This window comes from Oncorhynchus kisutch, linkage group LG25, assembly GCF_002021735.2.
Source record: "Oncorhynchus kisutch isolate 150728-3 linkage group LG25, Okis_V2, whole genome shotgun sequence".
NCBI lineage: Eukaryota > Metazoa > Chordata > Actinopteri > Salmoniformes > Salmonidae > Oncorhynchus > Oncorhynchus kisutch.
The window spans coordinates 22,107,461-22,124,939 of NC_034198.2; the positions used below are offsets into that span (position 1 = coordinate 22,107,461).

The 17,479-nt window shown below is 44.0% G+C and overlaps 1 protein-coding gene across 2 annotated transcripts; it reads right to left on the reverse strand.

The window, feature by feature from the left end:
• Positions 1-739: 739 nt before the first annotated feature.
• Positions 740-17,001, reverse strand: LOC109870427 (serine/threonine-protein kinase LMTK2). Of its 2 annotated transcripts, none has more exons than XM_020460937.2 (7): positions 16,771-17,001; positions 5,270-5,339; positions 4,967-5,091; positions 3,323-3,503; positions 3,037-3,223; positions 2,711-2,944; positions 740-1,266 (listed from the first exon to the last, which is right to left on the reverse strand). In XM_020460937.2, exons 3-6 carry the CDS (start codon positions 5,050-5,052, stop codon positions 2,712-2,714), a joined length of 687 nt encoding a protein of 228 aa, XP_020316526.1. In that variant the 5' UTR covers positions 5,053-5,091; positions 5,270-5,339; positions 16,771-17,001; the 3' UTR covers positions 740-1,266; position 2,711. The 2 variants fall into 2 exon arrangements, with proteins under 2 accessions (XP_020316526.1, XP_020316527.1); XM_020460938.2 differs by lacking the exon at positions 16,771-17,001 and adding an exon at positions 5,908-7,247.
• Positions 17,002-17,479: the final 478 nt, after the last annotated feature.

The following is a 17,479-nucleotide window of genomic DNA, read 5'->3' on the forward strand; positions in this document are numbered from 1 at the left end:
TGTATCTCTCTAGGTCCATCCACGGTCTCCGCATTGTGACCAGATATCCTGGTCCCTGTATGCAAATTATGAAAAGTATTTGAAAGACCACTCCAGAGGTGGTCAGTAAGATTAAATGACAATCATATCAAAATGTGTATTTTAAAAGTCGACACCTGTCTTTAAAATGTGGGCACAATTAGATTTTGGACAAGAGCAGGACAAATTAGGTTTTGTCTAGAAGGGATACAGCTTTTGTCACAATTTTCTTTTTGTAGCAGGTTTAGTAGAACCTATGCAGCAGTTTAGTAGAACCTATGCAGCAGTTTAGTAGAACCTATGCAGCAGTTTAGTAGAACCTATGCAGCAGTTTAGGAGAATGAACGTAGCAGGTTAGAAGAATCAGCTTAAGGTTAGGAAATGGGTTATCTAAAACGCCCCAAAAAAATCTACTTTGCGGTCAATTTGACAAAAGCTGTATCCTGTCTAGACATGACCGACAAATCGCGCATGTTAGAACCAAGTATAAACAGGGCTAAAACTATGGCTTCATTGGTCAAAATCAACTGGAGGCTTCCCACATGTATCAGTCCACTCCATGCACCCGCCCATTAATTTTCTGAATCCCTCCAAGTAGCTCATCAAAAAACACATATATATATTTGAAGTCGCGTTTAGTGTGTGCGTGACCTATTGTTGCAGCATGGTATTACTTATCACTGAGATACGTTTCACGATAGGCAAGGGGAAACAAATCAAATGAAGACTGCAGAAATGTTTTATTTTCAACATCAAGCTCTTATCAGTACAGTAGTTAGCTGATGAAAAACCTGATGAAAATGTTCTTACATTTTAAATATGCAGGCTGTCAAATACTTTACGAGTGAATCAAAAGATTCCCATTGTTGGAACCCATTTATTCAATGTAGGATTATCAGGTCACCATTGCTATGTTCTGATCATCAGAGCCCTCTGTTATTGTTAACGTGTCGTAGGCTAATCCTTATTGGGAGACAGGCACAGCCCTGAAAGGTAAACAACTGACTCTTGGTGGTACAGTAGCCTGAAAAGGGATGGTATATCAGCCCTGCAGTTGGACCCTTAGTCAGGCCCATAGAATGTAAAGGGAGTATGTGTAGTGTTTACTAGTGGTGAAACAGCAAGGTCCCACTGTTGAGCTCTTCTGTTCTTCTGTTTATCTGGAGATTTGTCTTCCATCACATTGTCTTCCTTCAGCAAACACGCTGTTAGGCCTCCATCTCCTCAGCCCCAGTGGCGGATACTGGGCTAAAACACAAGAAAGACAGACTTCTGTATGATATAGTGTAATGGTTCCACAAACATTTCTACCGGTATCTAAAGAGAATGTCAGACACAGGTGAGCAGCTCCCAGCAGCAAAATGTGCAGCGGTGAAGTCCTTGAGTATGAGTGTGTGTGTGTGTGTGTGTGTGTGTGTGTGTGTGTGTGTGTGTGTGTGTGTGTGTGTGTGTGTGTGTGTGTGTGTGTGTGTGTGTGTGTGTGTGTGTGTGTGTGTGTGTGTCTGTGTGTGTGTGTGTGTGTGTGTGTGTGTGTGTGTGTGTGTGTGTGTGTGTGTGTGTGTGTGTGTGTGTGTGTGTGTGTGCGTGCGTGCGTGCGTGTGAGTGTGTGTGTGTGTGTGTGTACTGGTGTGTGTGCACTAGTACTGGTCCTGCCAGGTTTCTTCTAATCAACCAAACCACACTACAGGTTCTGTGGAACATTTCTTTCCGTTTGTTCAGTTTCTCCTCAGGACAACCATATGTATTTAGTTTACCCATGGGCTCTGATAACTAATAACTACTGGGTATACTTTAAATATAAGTCAAGCAAACTCAGGTCTTACAAGCTGGACCAAATACTGTAACACACGCACACACAGGCACACGGATGCCGACATCCAAGCATGAACATGCGGATCAGAGTTGAGTGCCATCCTGTCTTGTCCTCCACCTATACTGGCCATAGAGCCGTCCACAGATGGACTCAAGGACACCCCTTGAAATAGCTAGACAAATAAAGGGCCCGTTCCTTTTCTTTCCTCCCTCTCTCTCTTCCACTTCCTTTCCTTCTCTCCTTCCCTTCGTCTTTCCCTTTTCATCACACCTCTCTGTTTAGAGTCTAAACAAACCTTGCTTTTTCTTATTATAAAATAATAAAAACAGATCAATATTATCTATTTACTACACCACTTACTACATTGTGTAAACCTATGGAATAGCCTTTTCACTTTCGTTTGGCCTGAGGCTGAATGTGGCACGAGAGCATGACCGGTGGCATTGATAAGACAGTAGTAAAACTAGACGTCTGTTGACTGGGCTGAACAATAGGCCTTTATGTTGACTGAGAAGAAGATAACATGCTTTCAACTCCAGCCAGAGCCACAGATCTGATATCTATTGCTTTCACTGTGGCCAGCTGTGCTGTTAGCTACTACACGGCCCAGGCTTATTGAGTCAGACAATGTACTGTCACAGAGCTTTGTGATATCAGTGTAACCAACCGACAGGTGGTTTGGAACTGTTGGAGAGAAGGAGAACAAACTCTCCAGCTAGAAATCCATTAAATAATGAATCATATAAGGGTTGGGGAGATGAGTGGAGTGGAGAGAAATGAGGGGGGTTGGGAGAGAGAGGGAGAGAGGATAAGTCATTTTTTCCATGAGCCCAAGGCTCTCTGGGTGACAGAAAAACAAGTGTGCAGCCATTCACTTGCCTTACTGCTCCAGGTCAGCATCAGTGACGTGGGTGAGGACCAGACTAGAAGGTCTCAACTGTGAGCAGGCATGGGTGGATGGACAACTCCACCTCTGGTGTGAGGATGTGGAGGTCTGGTGGGGGGATGCGGAAAATATACTGGATTCTGATATTATTAGATGGTGATCGGCCATCTTGGTTTTGAGGGAGCTGTCCAAGAAGGAGAAGTCATCCTCCCATTCTAAACCATGACCTGTAGGGCAGCGTAAACACAACCACCATCAGATAGAGATGTCATCAGACAGATAGAGAGATCACCATCAGGAAAGAGAGATAAAGACATACCATTGTCCTTTAAGCAGACCCCTGAGGTTGCCATGTGAGGTATATGGTTGACATAGCTGCAGCGCGGGATTGGGGCTTGATCATTGGTCTCAGGTGTGTGTCTGTAAATTGGTATTGGAGATTGACCCTTGGTCTCTTTGCTGTTGGTCTCTGGCCAGTGACTTTGTAGCTCCCTGGTGGGACTCTCCTATGGAACGTGTTCAAAATGAAATTATGTTGATACTGTAGGCATAAAAACATGACTCTGGTGTAAAATACCAATTATCTGTATGATAGATGCAGTTACCTGATCAAACACATAGACAGTGACATCATCAAAGAAAGACACCTTCCTCCCTTGTCCAGGTTCGTCCCCTTCTGATGACACAGGGCTGGGCTGAGGGGTCACAGGGTTGCGGTGGGGGGTGACGGGGCTGGACTGGGGGCCCCTCTCACCTGAGGAGAGCCAACACTGGAAGTCTTCATACCTGCATGGAGAAAAATATGATTCTTTCACATAAAATGCAATTAATTTTATGTTATTCTTCAACATGAAACTTGGTATTTTATAAAAATAAATAAACATCTACTGAGACATCCATCGTCTCCTTTCACACTGTGTGCCCCAGAGCACTAGCGACAGTATATCTCCTTCCAAAACAGGAAGTGCAAAAACTCATTACTAAGCGGCTCCTCTCCGTACAATGACATGGCACCCAGGCAATCATTGGAGAATGTATGTCTATTATTTTCTCCTGGCCACTCACTGCAGGGCCTGAATAAATATTGGTGGCTGTCTTCGCAGGCGAGCACGCAATAGGAACCTTTTTCCGTTCTGCAGTCACCGGGCAACCGTTAAATGAGTGACTCAGGCAAGGAAAAAGAGATGCTGAGTCACTGAGTGCTATGACGAACGAACGCAAGAGGCAGACACACAGCCCAGGAGATGCATACACACGCTCTTGCCCCCTCCCCCCTCTCTCTCTCTCTCTCTCTCTCTCTCTCACATTCACACGCATGCGTGCACACACACACACAGATAGACACACACACACACACACACACACACACACACACACACACACACACACACACACACACACACACACACACACACACACACACACACACACACACACACACACACACACACAGAGGGCTCTAATCTGTGTCTCCTTTACCACCTGGATTAGCACCTCACTGTGTATCCGCTACCAATGTCCTACATACAAAAAGACACAGCTTAAACACACACACATGCGCACACAGACACAAATACACAAGCACGCACTCACACGAACAGTGGTGGAAAAAGTACCCAATTGTCATACTTGAGTAAAAGTATAGATACCTTAATAGAAAGTTATTCAAGAAAAAGTGAAAGTCAGCCAGTAAAATATTACTTGAGAAATATACTTAAGTATCAAAACTAAAAGTATAAATTATTTTAAATTGCTTATGTTAAGCAAACCAGATGTTTTTTTCTTTACGAATAGACAGGGGCTCACTCAAACACTCAGAAATCATCATTCAAAATGTAACGAGGACTTTTGGGTTCTGTATGAAGTAAAAGTACATTATTTTCTTTAGGAATGTAGTGAAGTAAAAGTACATTATTTTCTTTAGGAATGTAGTGAAGTAAAAGTACATTATTTTCTTTAGGAATGTAGTGAAGTAAAAGTACATTATTTTCTTTAGGAATGTAGTGAAGTAAAAGTGAAAGTAGTATTTTTTTAATAGTAAACTACAGATACCCCCAAAAAACGATTTAAGTAGTACTTTAAAGTATTTTTTACTTAAGTACTTTACACCACTGTGCACAAACACACACAAAGAGAGAGAGTACTATAAAATAAAGAGGATTATGAGCTGAAGATTTAACAAGACAATGCAAACTGCAAAGCAATGGTCAAAAACCATTGACACTGTAGTAAAAGTTACAGGAACATACCATTGGTCGCTCTCATCAGTTTCCTCCACTACGACCACACCCATTCGGGTGGCCAATAATGGGTAGCCAATAAGATGAGGGTCCATCCAAAGACAGGACAGCTAACTCAGCCTCTTAAGTAAAGTCTGTCAAGTGAAGATAAACAAATGTAATTTTACATGTTGCTACATCATGATGCCCTCAACTACAGAACAGTACAAAGTCCTGATGCAACTTCCTGACACACGGTCCTATCTTACATTATCAATGCAAATTTCAAGAGAAAATTGACTTAAGAGAGAGGAGGTCAGAATACTACTGTACCTTGTGGTTTGAGGGTCCCATTCTACAGCAAATGGTCAGATCAGCGGATCAGTAATCCAGAACCGAGTCTCTGGAGAAAATAGATAAAATAGGAAATTAGGAGAAATAAGAGGAGAAGCAAGAGAGACAGTGAAAGAGAAATGAGGACGAGAGAGATAAGAAAAAGGACAAGCGAGAGAGAGAGAGAGAGAGAGAGAGACAGGGAGAGAGAGAGAGAGAGACAGGGAGAGAGAGAGAGAGAGAGAGAGAGAGAGAGAGAGAGAGAGAGAGAGAGAGAGAGAGAGAGAGAGAAATGAGAAGACACCAAAGTCAGATAGAGGGGAACAGTGGGGAGAGGACAAAGGGCTCACGTGTACAGTAGTCAGTCCCATGGGCTTGACCAGGAGCAGAGCAAAACAGGCAAATCGATTAAAAGCCTGGCTAATGTTGCCTACTTAAATAAAGGTTAATCAAATAAAATGAATAATGTAACAGATCCTCCTCAGTGAGAGACAGTAAGAGGACAGTACTCACACACACCCACTACTCCCTGAAGCTTTACAGACAAAATGCTTGGACAATTTTGGCTCAAAATCAGAAACTGAAAGTTTGCAAGAGGGTTTGGAAGAAAGAAGGCTGTGCAACCTCAGGACCCTTACTATTTTTAGGACTTTCACCACGGCGTATAATCACAAGCCTATGCGGGCAGGACTGCCCTCTAGTGGTTCTGTTGATAATAGCAGACAGTCGATGTCAAAGACATGTCACACACAAATCAAAGGTTATTGGTCGCGTACACAGTTGAGCAGAGCGAAGTGCTTATGTTACTAGCTACTAACACTGCAGTAAAATGAAAAACACCAAATAATAATAAATAACAAAATACTACACGAAGTCAAGAAATGTCAGATCGAATCTAATTAACAGCATTCCAAGTGTAATCTGTACATATTTACACCAGATGCATTTACACAATATATACTAAGAATGATATGTATATCAGTAGATATATTAGAATGAGCTATGTTGAGAATACAGTATTTAAGTACACAGAACAAAACCCCATGGCATAATGGATAGAATTGCAGGAAATTAGCTTCCTGACCAGAGACCTGAATATAAATACATACACTACTGGTCAAAAGTTTTAGAACACCTACTAATTCAAGGGTTTATCTTTATTTTTACTATTTTCTACATTGTACAATAATAGTGAAGACATCAAAACTATGAAATAACACATGGAATCATGTAGTGACCAAAAAAAGTGTTAAACAAATCACAATATATTTTATATTTGAGATTCTTCAAAGTAGCCACCCTTTGCCTTGATGACAGCTTTGCACACTCTTGGCATTCTCTTATGTGTTATTTTATAGTTCTGATGTCTTCACTATTATTCTGCAATGTATAAAATAGTCCAAATTAAGAAAAACCCTTGAATGAGTAGGTGTTCTAAAACTGTTGACCGGTAGTGTATATATGTGCATGGTTTGTATAGACAGTATGGGCAGTATGTGAATAGAAAATGTGTGTTCAGCAGTAGTTATATAGGATGATCCATGACTACAATACAGGGTATACATATAAAGTGGGTAAAACAGTATGTAAACATGATTAAAATGACCCGTGTTCAATGACTATGTACATAGGGCAGTGGTCTCTAAGGTGTAGGGTACAATATCGGGTGGTAGCCGGCTAGTGACATTGTCTAATGTTCATTCAAAGGTACTGGTAGGAGGTCAGCTAGTGATAACTGTTTAAATATCTCATTGACACATCTTGCAAGTTTCACGTTTATTTGATGTGACATAATAAATGTCCAACAACACGCCTATGTACAGATTCCATTCAATTACTACTATCTCCTGAAAGAAGGAAGGAATGAGGGATTAATTGACTGAAAATATTATTCTTCATCAATTTTCACAGTATATTTCCCACACTGTTTCTGAAGGAGGGCACGTTGTAAGGTCCGGTTGCTACTGTCCTCCCCCTGGCAACAAAATCACTGATGCTGGAGTTCCACTTGATACACTCATGCAGCATCAGGATATTGTTCCCACGGAGACACACGCACACTCGTCTTTCAGGTCCTCCCTGTCCAGAGTCTGAAAAAGAAGGAAAGGATGGAGTGAAGTGAAGAGTGGAGGAAAGGAGATGGAGAGAGGAGTGGAGGAAAGGAAAGGAGATGGAGAGAGGAGTGGAGGAAAGGAAAGGAGATGGAGAGAGACAGATGGTGGTTAACTCAAATGGAGGAAGGTTCTTGCATTTCACCCTGTGGCCCCTGTGTGTTTAAGGGGCACCCCCCTCTTTCCTTTTATCCCTCCCTCCCTTGCTCCCTTCCTCCCTCCCACTTTCTGTATAGTCCAGGCATCATGTCACCTAGCCTGCAAACCCTGGTCCTTCTGTTGGGTCCACCGAACTTAGCAGCATTGTGCATATGATATAGGCCAGGGTTGAAAAACAAGTTCAAATGTAGTCTAAACTATTTGTGCTCTGTTCAATCTATTTACTCAGCATCAGATAGTTCTGCTACCTCTTGACATAGATCTACAACGTCATCCGCTTCATTAATTCATTACAGTATCTTTGACTCTGATGGGCCACATTGAAAGCGGGATCCATCTTTGCTCAGATTTCAACTGTAGGGATAGGGTGGGTGGATAGCTGTTCCATTCCCTAATTTATTGTTGTTTTTCTAACTGGGGCAAAGCATAGAATATCCCTTCTCCACTGCCCCACCTGCTATTAATACCCCTAGACAGGGTAATAACAAGTCTATATCTACCTCTCCTCTTCCCAGGTCTTCAACATTAATGGCCACTTGATGACAGTCCAAAGAAATGCAATGCACCAGTCCCACAATGCAATGCAACGGCCTGGGACACTTGTCCATGTGCAGACCCTAGTGGGCGGAGTCAGGGACAGAGAGTACCGATAGTAGATCTACCCGTGCCCTAGCACTACCCGAAAAGGGGGAGGGAGGGGGGTCGCTTTTCTTTTCTGATTGGGTTGGCTGTGAGTTTGCCACACCAATTTTGTTGTATCACACGCACATTCGCAAGCCGGGGTGGGGGGGGGGGGGGGGGGCTGCGTAACTATCCTTTTACACCAGAGGCACAGAATCATCATATCCAGCCAACAGACGACAAGTGACACCAAACAATCCGTGAGAGGAGGGTAATTGGAGCGCACTGGGCTTATTCTGAGCAGTGGCAGTGACGCCCAAGCAAGGCGGGCGACACATGACGCTCTGCTCTCTAACCGTCCAGACCATGCAACATTGCACTCTGGGTAAACCTGTGAAATGAGCTCTCCACCAGCCAGGGCCCTAGCAGCCCTGCCTACAGCCTTTATTTGGACACGCCCGGAGGATAGCGTCTCACTTCTCATTCTGCCGTTTTGGGGGTTAGGGTGAAACTAGACACTGAAACAACAACAGTCAAAGTGGTAAACATGTCAGCTTATTGTGTCATGCCAGTAGTATCTTAGTATCTTAGTAGCAGATTATTGGGTCTTTAGAGCGTTTGCTGACAAGAGTTCCTATAATATGATGACATAAATCTAAGATACATTTCAGAGAGCTGATAATGTATTTATGAGCCTCTGTTGACACCAGTACTCCTGCTCTTCCCCAGGTGAGACCTGGACATGGCTGAACAAGCAAGACTGATGCCAATAATGTATTACCATTTTGGGCAAGTATGCACGCATCAAGTGTGTATGTGCCTCAAGTGTGTGTGTGTGTGTGTGTGTGTGTGTGTGTGTGTGTGTGTGTGTGTGTGTGTGTGTGTGTATGTATGTGTGTGTGTGTGTGTGTGTGTGTGTGTGTGTGTGTGTGTGTGTGTGTGTGTGTGTGTGTGTGTGTGTGTGTGTGTGTGTGTGTGTGTGTGTGTGTGTGTGTGTGTGTGTGTGTGTGTGTTTTGTGTGCACTTGCATGCGTGCTTAAACAAGTATTGAGTGGAGCCAACTTAGCCTAATTTATTCATCCATGTTCATTTCCCTGTACGGGCAGAACACGGTTTACTGGGGTAAGGAACTCTATACTGCAGTATACAGTACAGTAACCTGTAATGGTACCTCCACCCCTCAACATAAAGTCTAAATGTAGATACCCTGAACACATTCCTAAATAGGAGTAAACACGAAGTAGAATTGAACACATATACAGTGAGTACAGTACCTTTAGAAAGTATTCACACACTATTCCACATTTAGTTGTGTTACAGCATGAATTTAAAATGGATTAAATGGAGATTTTGTCTCACTAACCTACACATAATAGAGTACCACAGTATGCGTCATAATACCCATAAAACCTAGCGTTCAAACAGCGAATTGGTTCCAATCATTTTTCCACCGTTCATTTTTCCCATGGAGGATTTTAGAAACTTAAAATAGGGTCTGTGTTTTGTGTAGACTTACCCTGGTGTGACGTTTTATAACCATATAAATCTCTCTCGGACAAGGTGACTTTTATCAATATATTTGCCTGTATTTACCCACCAAAAGTGAAATGCTAATTAGCTGCTAATGTGGATATCATAAAGAACTACAAATGTAATTTTGATCTGGACGAGACTGCTGAATCGAGGCAAAGGTAAGAATCACTGGATTAACTATCTAACTGTCTTTGATGCTAATTAGCATTTTGAGAGTAAATAGAGACAAATATATTGATAAAAGTCACCTTGTCCGAAAGAGATTTATACGGTTATAAAACGTCACACCAGGGTAAGTCTACACAAAATACAGCCCTTATTTGAAGTTTTTCTAAAATCCCCTAAGCCAACTGACATACAATCATCATATATGCTGCTGCTACTCTGTTTATCATATATCCTGATGCCTCGTCACCTTACCCCTATGCATATCTACCTCTATCACTCCAGTATCCCTGTACATTGTAAATATGCTACTGGAACTGACCCTGTATATAGTATGCCTACTTACTGTCTCCTGTTTTTCTTATTTTTATTTCTTATTTCTTGTGTGTTTTTGTTCTACCTTTCGTTATTTTTAGTGCTACATTGATATTGATTACTACATTGTTGGGTTTAGAGCTGCAAGAAAGGCATTTCACTGTACTTGTACATGTGACATTACAACTTGAGACTTGAACCTCCTTCCCAAACCACTGACAGTAAGTCAGGTTCTCACAGGTCTGCAGGTAGCCTGGCGGTAAAGAGCGTTGGGCCAGTAACCGAAAGGTTATCCCCGAGCCGACTAGGTCAAAAATCTGTTGACGTGCCCTTGAGCAAGGCACTTAACCCTAACTGCTCCTGTGAGTCGCTCTGGATAAGATGACTAAAATGTAAATGTAAGTCAGTGAACTCCAAAACCCATGTCGTGACAGTATCCTAACAGTAGAAGGCAGATAAACCCATGTTGTGACAGAATACTACCACTAGAAGGCAGATAAACCCATGTCATGACAGTATCCTACCCCTAGAAGGCAGATAAACCCATGTCATGACAGTATCCTACCCCTAGAAGGCAGATAAACCCATGTCATGACAGTATCCTACCCCTAGAAGGCAGATAAACCCATGTCATGACAGTATCCTACCCCTAGAAGGCAGATAAACCCATGTCATGACAGTATCCAACCACTAGGAGGCAGAGAAGATAACCCCTCCCTCCAGAAGAGCTCGTTTCACTCAGCCAGTGTGTGTAGTGGATGGAAGTAGACCTTATAGGGTCATGCATGTCAAGTTGACGATGTGGCTCTGCTGCTGTGTCATGGCGATTTAAAAATAAAAGTGCCATGTCAGTCTGGCAGCTCTCCCACCTGCCTCTCTCTGCCTGGGTTCTGGGTTGTTACCATGGTGAGGAGAAGAGATTAGGAGATCAAATGACCCAGCTTGAACAGGAACACAAATTATAGATATAGCTGTCTATACCTATACTGTCTATATCTATACTGTCTATAACTGTCTATATCTATACTGTAAGGTTCATTTGCCCTGGACTTTTGGTACATACAGGTGTGGGATCTTAATTTCCTACACAGTAATAAAATGCAATCTTGTATACAAGGTTTAAAAAGGCTTCTAATGTTTGTAATTTCCACTTTAAAATGTCAGACTTGATTTGTCCTACTCTGCAGAATGTTTGTGAAGGGGTTTATTAGGGATTTATTAGGTAGTTAATTGACTGTTAACACAACACTAGGCTGGACTGTGAACTGTTAGTTTGGTCTCTGGGGAGAAAGAGGGGGATTGGAGGGTTCGGGTTCGTAGGGTGTTGGGGGTCGCGAAATGTGTAGGGGGCTGGGAGGTGGGTAGGGAGGTGGATGGGAGTGTAGGGGGGTGAGGGCTAGTCAAGACAAGCATTGAGACACCTAGGCCTGTCATTACATCATCAATCTGTACAACATCATTTTAGGAATTTCACTAATACGTTAAAATGGTTACAGCATATATTACTACGCTGATACTCAAAACATTGTTTGAGTCTATAAAAGTGTAGAAAGTAAACCGAAACTATCCTAATGTGATAACAAGAAACCCATTGAAGCCTGTGACGGCCCCATATAAAGGTACACATACGAACACATGAATGCAACTCATACAGTACTGTAACAGAAGCAGGAGACCAGCTTAGAGCAAACTGATATTTCAGCAATAACATGAAGCTAGCACTGAGCCGCAGAACACACAATCGCTGAGACATTTGCTGGCGACGCTGAGAGGCAAAGGACTGTTGGGAAAGTGTTGAAAAGCTAGACTGTCACCTCTGACCTGCACACACACACACACACACACACACGCAATCATAATCCAAGATGGACAGCTGTAGAACTCTTGGATGGTGCAAAGTGATCATTCAGCCAGCCACACTCAACCACAACCACTATCAGATACTAAAACAGTCCCACTGGGACAGCTGGTCTGGAGGGAGAGGACACAGCGTACATACAGTAGCCTGAGAATCTAATGATTGACAAATTGGTAAGCACATTCCCTAACTGGAGAGCTATATTACATGAAATTGTTTTCTTGGTTTCTGAGGACTGGCCAGCGATGTTCTAATTTAAACCCTCAGCTCTGCTCTGTGCTCCTCCTATCCTTCACACCCTCGCCCCATCCCAACCTCCTCCAAGGGGTGCTGGGGAACCCCACCCTTCACTCACCCACCACCGGACAGAGAGAGACTGTCACTCATGCTCTAAGCCAACTGGCATCAGAATGGCCTGTTACAGCTCGGGGGGGGGGGGGTACTACTCCAGTTGCATGGTGCAACTATATATCGGTCCAAAATGTAATGAGTCAGGGTTTCCCTGGTTACGAATTAAACAGACAGGAAACAGAAGATAGAGGGACAGAGAGAGACGAACGGTGAAGGGTATAGGCTACATATGCCAAAATAGATTTTCACATTTAATAAATAGCTTACATGACACTTGTTGCAGGTGAACTTACTTATGATTAAAATAATTGAAGTTTAATTCATATCAGCAATTTTTTACCTTATGGTTTGCTGCTTCCCCACTCTTTAAATAGAGTCGCTGGCTAGCTGCATTGTCACGAATCCCCCGGTACTGCTGCTCATTCTGTTTACCAGTTCCGGAGGTCAACGTCACCGGCCTTCTAGGCTTCATTGGACTGTGTCATTACGCACACCTTGCTCCTCACTGATTGTATTTGTACAAATGTGCCCTTTGTTTCCCATTGGGCTGTCCATTATATTTCCCATGTCCGTTGGTCGTGTGAGTACCTATGCCTTGTCTGTGCTGCATGTTTTGTGTATTACGGGTCTCGTCCCGTGTCGTTCTACGAGGTTTGACCTCACTCTTTTGTTTGGGTACATCCCAGTGTTACTGTACATGTTTGTTTTGGGTGTATTAAAAACCCAGATGTATTCCTGCGCCTGTCTCCAAATCCTTTATACCAGAGTGACGTGAATTCTTTACATTTTTGTGCTGACCGATGGTAGCCAATGGCTAAAGCACAGGGATTAAAGGGCAAGTTTGAATTTAAACCCGTACGTGAAATAAGCTACAGCACAGTGCAGGATGGTGGAAGCAAGGTTCCCTGTTGATTTGAACCAACCTGTCTAAGCCAAATCTTTTAACTCTTTAAGGGGGTCCTGAAGATTGAGAAGTGTCCATTACATTCCACCCCACGGCCCCTTTCCTATCCAGAAAGTAACACAAGAGAAAGACCAAACATTTTCTAACACTCCTTGGAACAGAAGGGTGGAGGGGAAACGAGAGAGTCAGGAAAGAAAGAAAGAGGGAGAGAAAGGATAAAAAAGTGAGAGGGGGGAAAGAGCAAGTGAGAGAAAGAGAAATGAAGAGAAAAAGAGCGCTGCACCTGCTGATGTGGGTGTAGAAGGGAAACCTGACATACAATGGCTTAATGACCATCTCAGGGAGTTACAGTAGACTAGCCAACACAGGCCTATTTAATGGCCTGGTGAAATCACACCAGCAGAGGGTGATGTGTGTGGGGAAGTCTCTCTCCGGCCCCTGAGATACAACTGGCCAAATGTCCCCTCTAACCCAGGGCTGTTCAATCCCGGTCCTCGGGACTTGGGAGCCACACATGGTACATGCTTTTGTGCCAACGCAACCATTACCTGATTCAACTAAGCCTGGATCGCAGCCAAAGGTTTTTTTTAACTGGGACTGAGCGTTGGTTGAAACGTTGTCCATTTAATAACGTTCATTGGGAACACGTGACAGTGGGCACGTTCATTGGGAACACGTGACAGTGGGCACGTTCATTGGGAACACGTGACAGTGGGCACGTTCATTCTATTTGCTTATTTACTCAACCCATCTGATAACTTCCTCCACATAATATTACTCCTATAAATGTCTGGTCATTTTCATCCCTGGACAAAACTATGTTCTGTTGTGTTTATCCTCCCAAACCCAGTGGGTAGCCTACCCTTGGCTCACGTGTAGACTGCAGAATGAGTGTGAGGGAAGGTTCTTAGGTTGTTGTTGTGGAGGGGACAGGATACTCAGCCAGCCTGGCAGTAAGTTAGGTTGGAGTAAGGAGTAACGTGAGCAGTGATCAGAACGTGAGCAGCGATCAGATAGAACACTCTGTCTTGTTTTCCTTTGGTTGCTGAGGATTTATAGCTGCGAGAAGTGGCACAGGGTTACTACAGGGCTCCCATCAACACGCACTCACTCACGCACACACGTGCACGCACGCACACACAGGCAGGCATGTACACATGCACGCACGCACACACAGACAGACATGTACACATGCACGCACGCACACACAGACAGGCATGTACACATGCACGCACGCACACACACTTAAATCTTGAGTGATTGATGTCAAAGCGTCAGGAGAGTGAAATAAAACCGCTTGAGGAGGGAGAGGCCTTGCGAGGAGAAGTGGGGTGTGATGGGATTGGGGGGGTCGGGATGAATCTGAGAACGGTATCGGTATGTCCCCCACCACAGCTGGTCCGATGGAAATAGACAGAGATGTAACTGAGCCCAGGGAAGAAGAGGAGCAATCGCTTTCCCCAGGATGGATGTTCAAGCAGTCTCTCTCTCTCTCTCTCTCTCTCTCTCTCTCTCTCTCTCTCTCTCTCTCCCCCTTTCTCTCTGTATCATTATCCTCTCGAGGGTGCAAATGTTTAAAACATTAAAAACCTCTACATGCAGTCCACAGTAATTACCCGATGACAATGGCAGGTAGATCTAAAGCCCATACTCATAGCAGCCAGTTAGTGGGCTGAGCGAGCGAGCCCGGGCTGCAGATCTCTGTGTCTGAGTGTGAGAGGAGTACAGTAAGCTGAATAGCTCAGCAGCAGAGCCCCAGATATACTCCCTGTGACCTTATCAGTGGTAGAAACGTTGTCCATAAACAGCATACAGAATCAGACCTGAGCAGACCTCACCCTGAAATGTGCACAAAGCCAAGTCAAAACAGGATTTGTTGTCTTTGAGAGACTTAAGATGCACTTCATTTAGCTCGATGCAGTGGGACCAACGGAGAAAAAGACAGATAAAGAAAGCAAGCAAAAAGTCCAAACCCAGCAGGTCAGCAGACTCTCTCTCTCCTCTTACTCTGGGAGTGAGAAGAGAACGCTGCCACCGGCTGGTTGGCTTGGCAGCTGAGAGACCGTCCCCATGTCTGTCAGCTATGCCAAAATGACTCAGCTCTCACCACACCAAAATAGCACCAATCAATCCCAGCCAGGTAACAATGTGGTGGGGTGTTCTAAGGCCCTACAGATCCAGGTTCGATCCCAGGCTGTGTCGCAGCCGGCTGTGACCGGGAGACCATGAGGCGGCGTACAATTGACCCAGCATCGTCTGGGTAAGGGGAGGGTTTGGCTGGCCTGATGACCTTGTCCCATCGCGCTATAGCGACTCCTGTGGCGAGCCGGGCTCATGCACGCTGACACGGTTGCCAGTTGGGCGGTGTTTCCTCCGACACATTGGTGCGGCTGGCTTCCGGGTTAAGCGAGCAGTGTGTCAAGAAGCAGCGCAGCTTGGCAGGGTCGTGGGGTCGTGCTTGGCAGGGTCGTGGGGAGAAAAAGTATGAAAGGTCTAAAATCTGAAAAATAAACGATGTGTATGAAAGGTCTAAAATATGAAAAATAAACGATGTGGTAATCATGGTCCAGGGATCTGGGAGAGATCCCTCAGGAGGCTGTGTTTTACTATCACTCTGTTTGATTCATCTTTTGTCACAGCAAATTTTCCCGCTGAGCAGGAAGTGCAAAATACTGTGTATTCAAGGTTTGAAAAGGCTTCTGAAGTTCGTAATTTCCACTTTAAAATGTCAGACTTGATTTACCCTAATAAAAAATGTATCAACCCCTACAAACATTTTCAAATAATAACTAACATTTCCTGTTGCTGCTGGATTCTTTTTCTGCTTTGAGAAACTGGTCAAATGAAGATAGTACACCTGTACGTGTGCTTTACTTTCCACTGATGTGTTTTAGTGTTTCCATAGTTAGCAGTTAGACTCAGCTCTAATGATGGAGTGCAGATCCCCCAGGAGGATACATAGACAAGGTTTTACACTAAATAATTGTATAGACATTTTTTCCCCATAATATAATTCATCAATAAGGCCCGAGGGGGTGTGGTATATAGACAATATACCACAGCTAAGGGATGTTCTTCGACATGATGCAACGCAGAGTGCCTGGACACAGCTCTTAGACATGGTATATTGACAATATATCACAAACCCCCCGAGGTGCCTTATTGCTATTATGAACTGGTTACCAACATACTTAGAATAGTTAAAAGAAACGTTTTGTTGTACCCGTGGTATACGGTCTGATATACCACGGCTGTCAGCAAACCAGCATTCAGGGCTCGAACTACCCAATTTATAATCCCCTTTTGATAGATCAACAAGACATTTTATAAACCCAAACAATTCAGTCTTGTCAGGTCTCAACATGACATCATATCTGGCAAAGTGGATACAGTAAGCTCTATCAACCAGCACAATGCAAAACAGGACTACAATGACAAACACAAAATCCCAATCCCAAAAAGATATCATTTTCCTCCTACTTACCACTATGGTTCTCCATGTAGAAGAAGGCTGCTCTGCTCCTTAGTCCCATTGTCTTTCCTCCCCCACCTCCACAACTACTGTGTATTGTCTTCATGGATATCAACAAGCTTCACCTGCACAGGAAACTACATAGAACGTCAACATCCACACACAGCTAAAACATAAAGTCAATCTGTACAGTCTCTACGTGTAGAAGCCCTACCACCCATCCCTCTTCCCCTCTCCCTCATCCCCCCCATCCCCCTCTCCTCCATCACACAGGAAACCTGGCCTTCCTGCAAACAAGCATCGGAGCATGGAAGGGGACAAGGCCACGGCCGGGGGCAGGTATGGAGGGAGAGGATGTTTTTGTCGTTTTTCAACTCCCCTGGCTGAGAGGCCTGCTGTCGTCTATCCTGAGGAAACCGGCTCACGTCATTGGTGCTCAGAGGAGCTCTACAACTCCAGCCATAGGCTTGCACGTGCTCAGTAGCAGGCCCACAGTGGCACAGATCGCTGCAGAGAGGGCCCGGGGCAGATATCAACAATGACCCTCACATGTGAGCAATGAAGTAGATGTATTATTAGGGATAGTGGGGATACTGTCAATCATCATTCCCCAAAGTTTCATGTAAGGGTAAATGTGTCACGGTCAGGTCAAGCTCTTTATCGTTATGTTTCTCTCCAAAGCTAGTCGCTGTCGAACCAGCAGGAAACATTACACTGTACT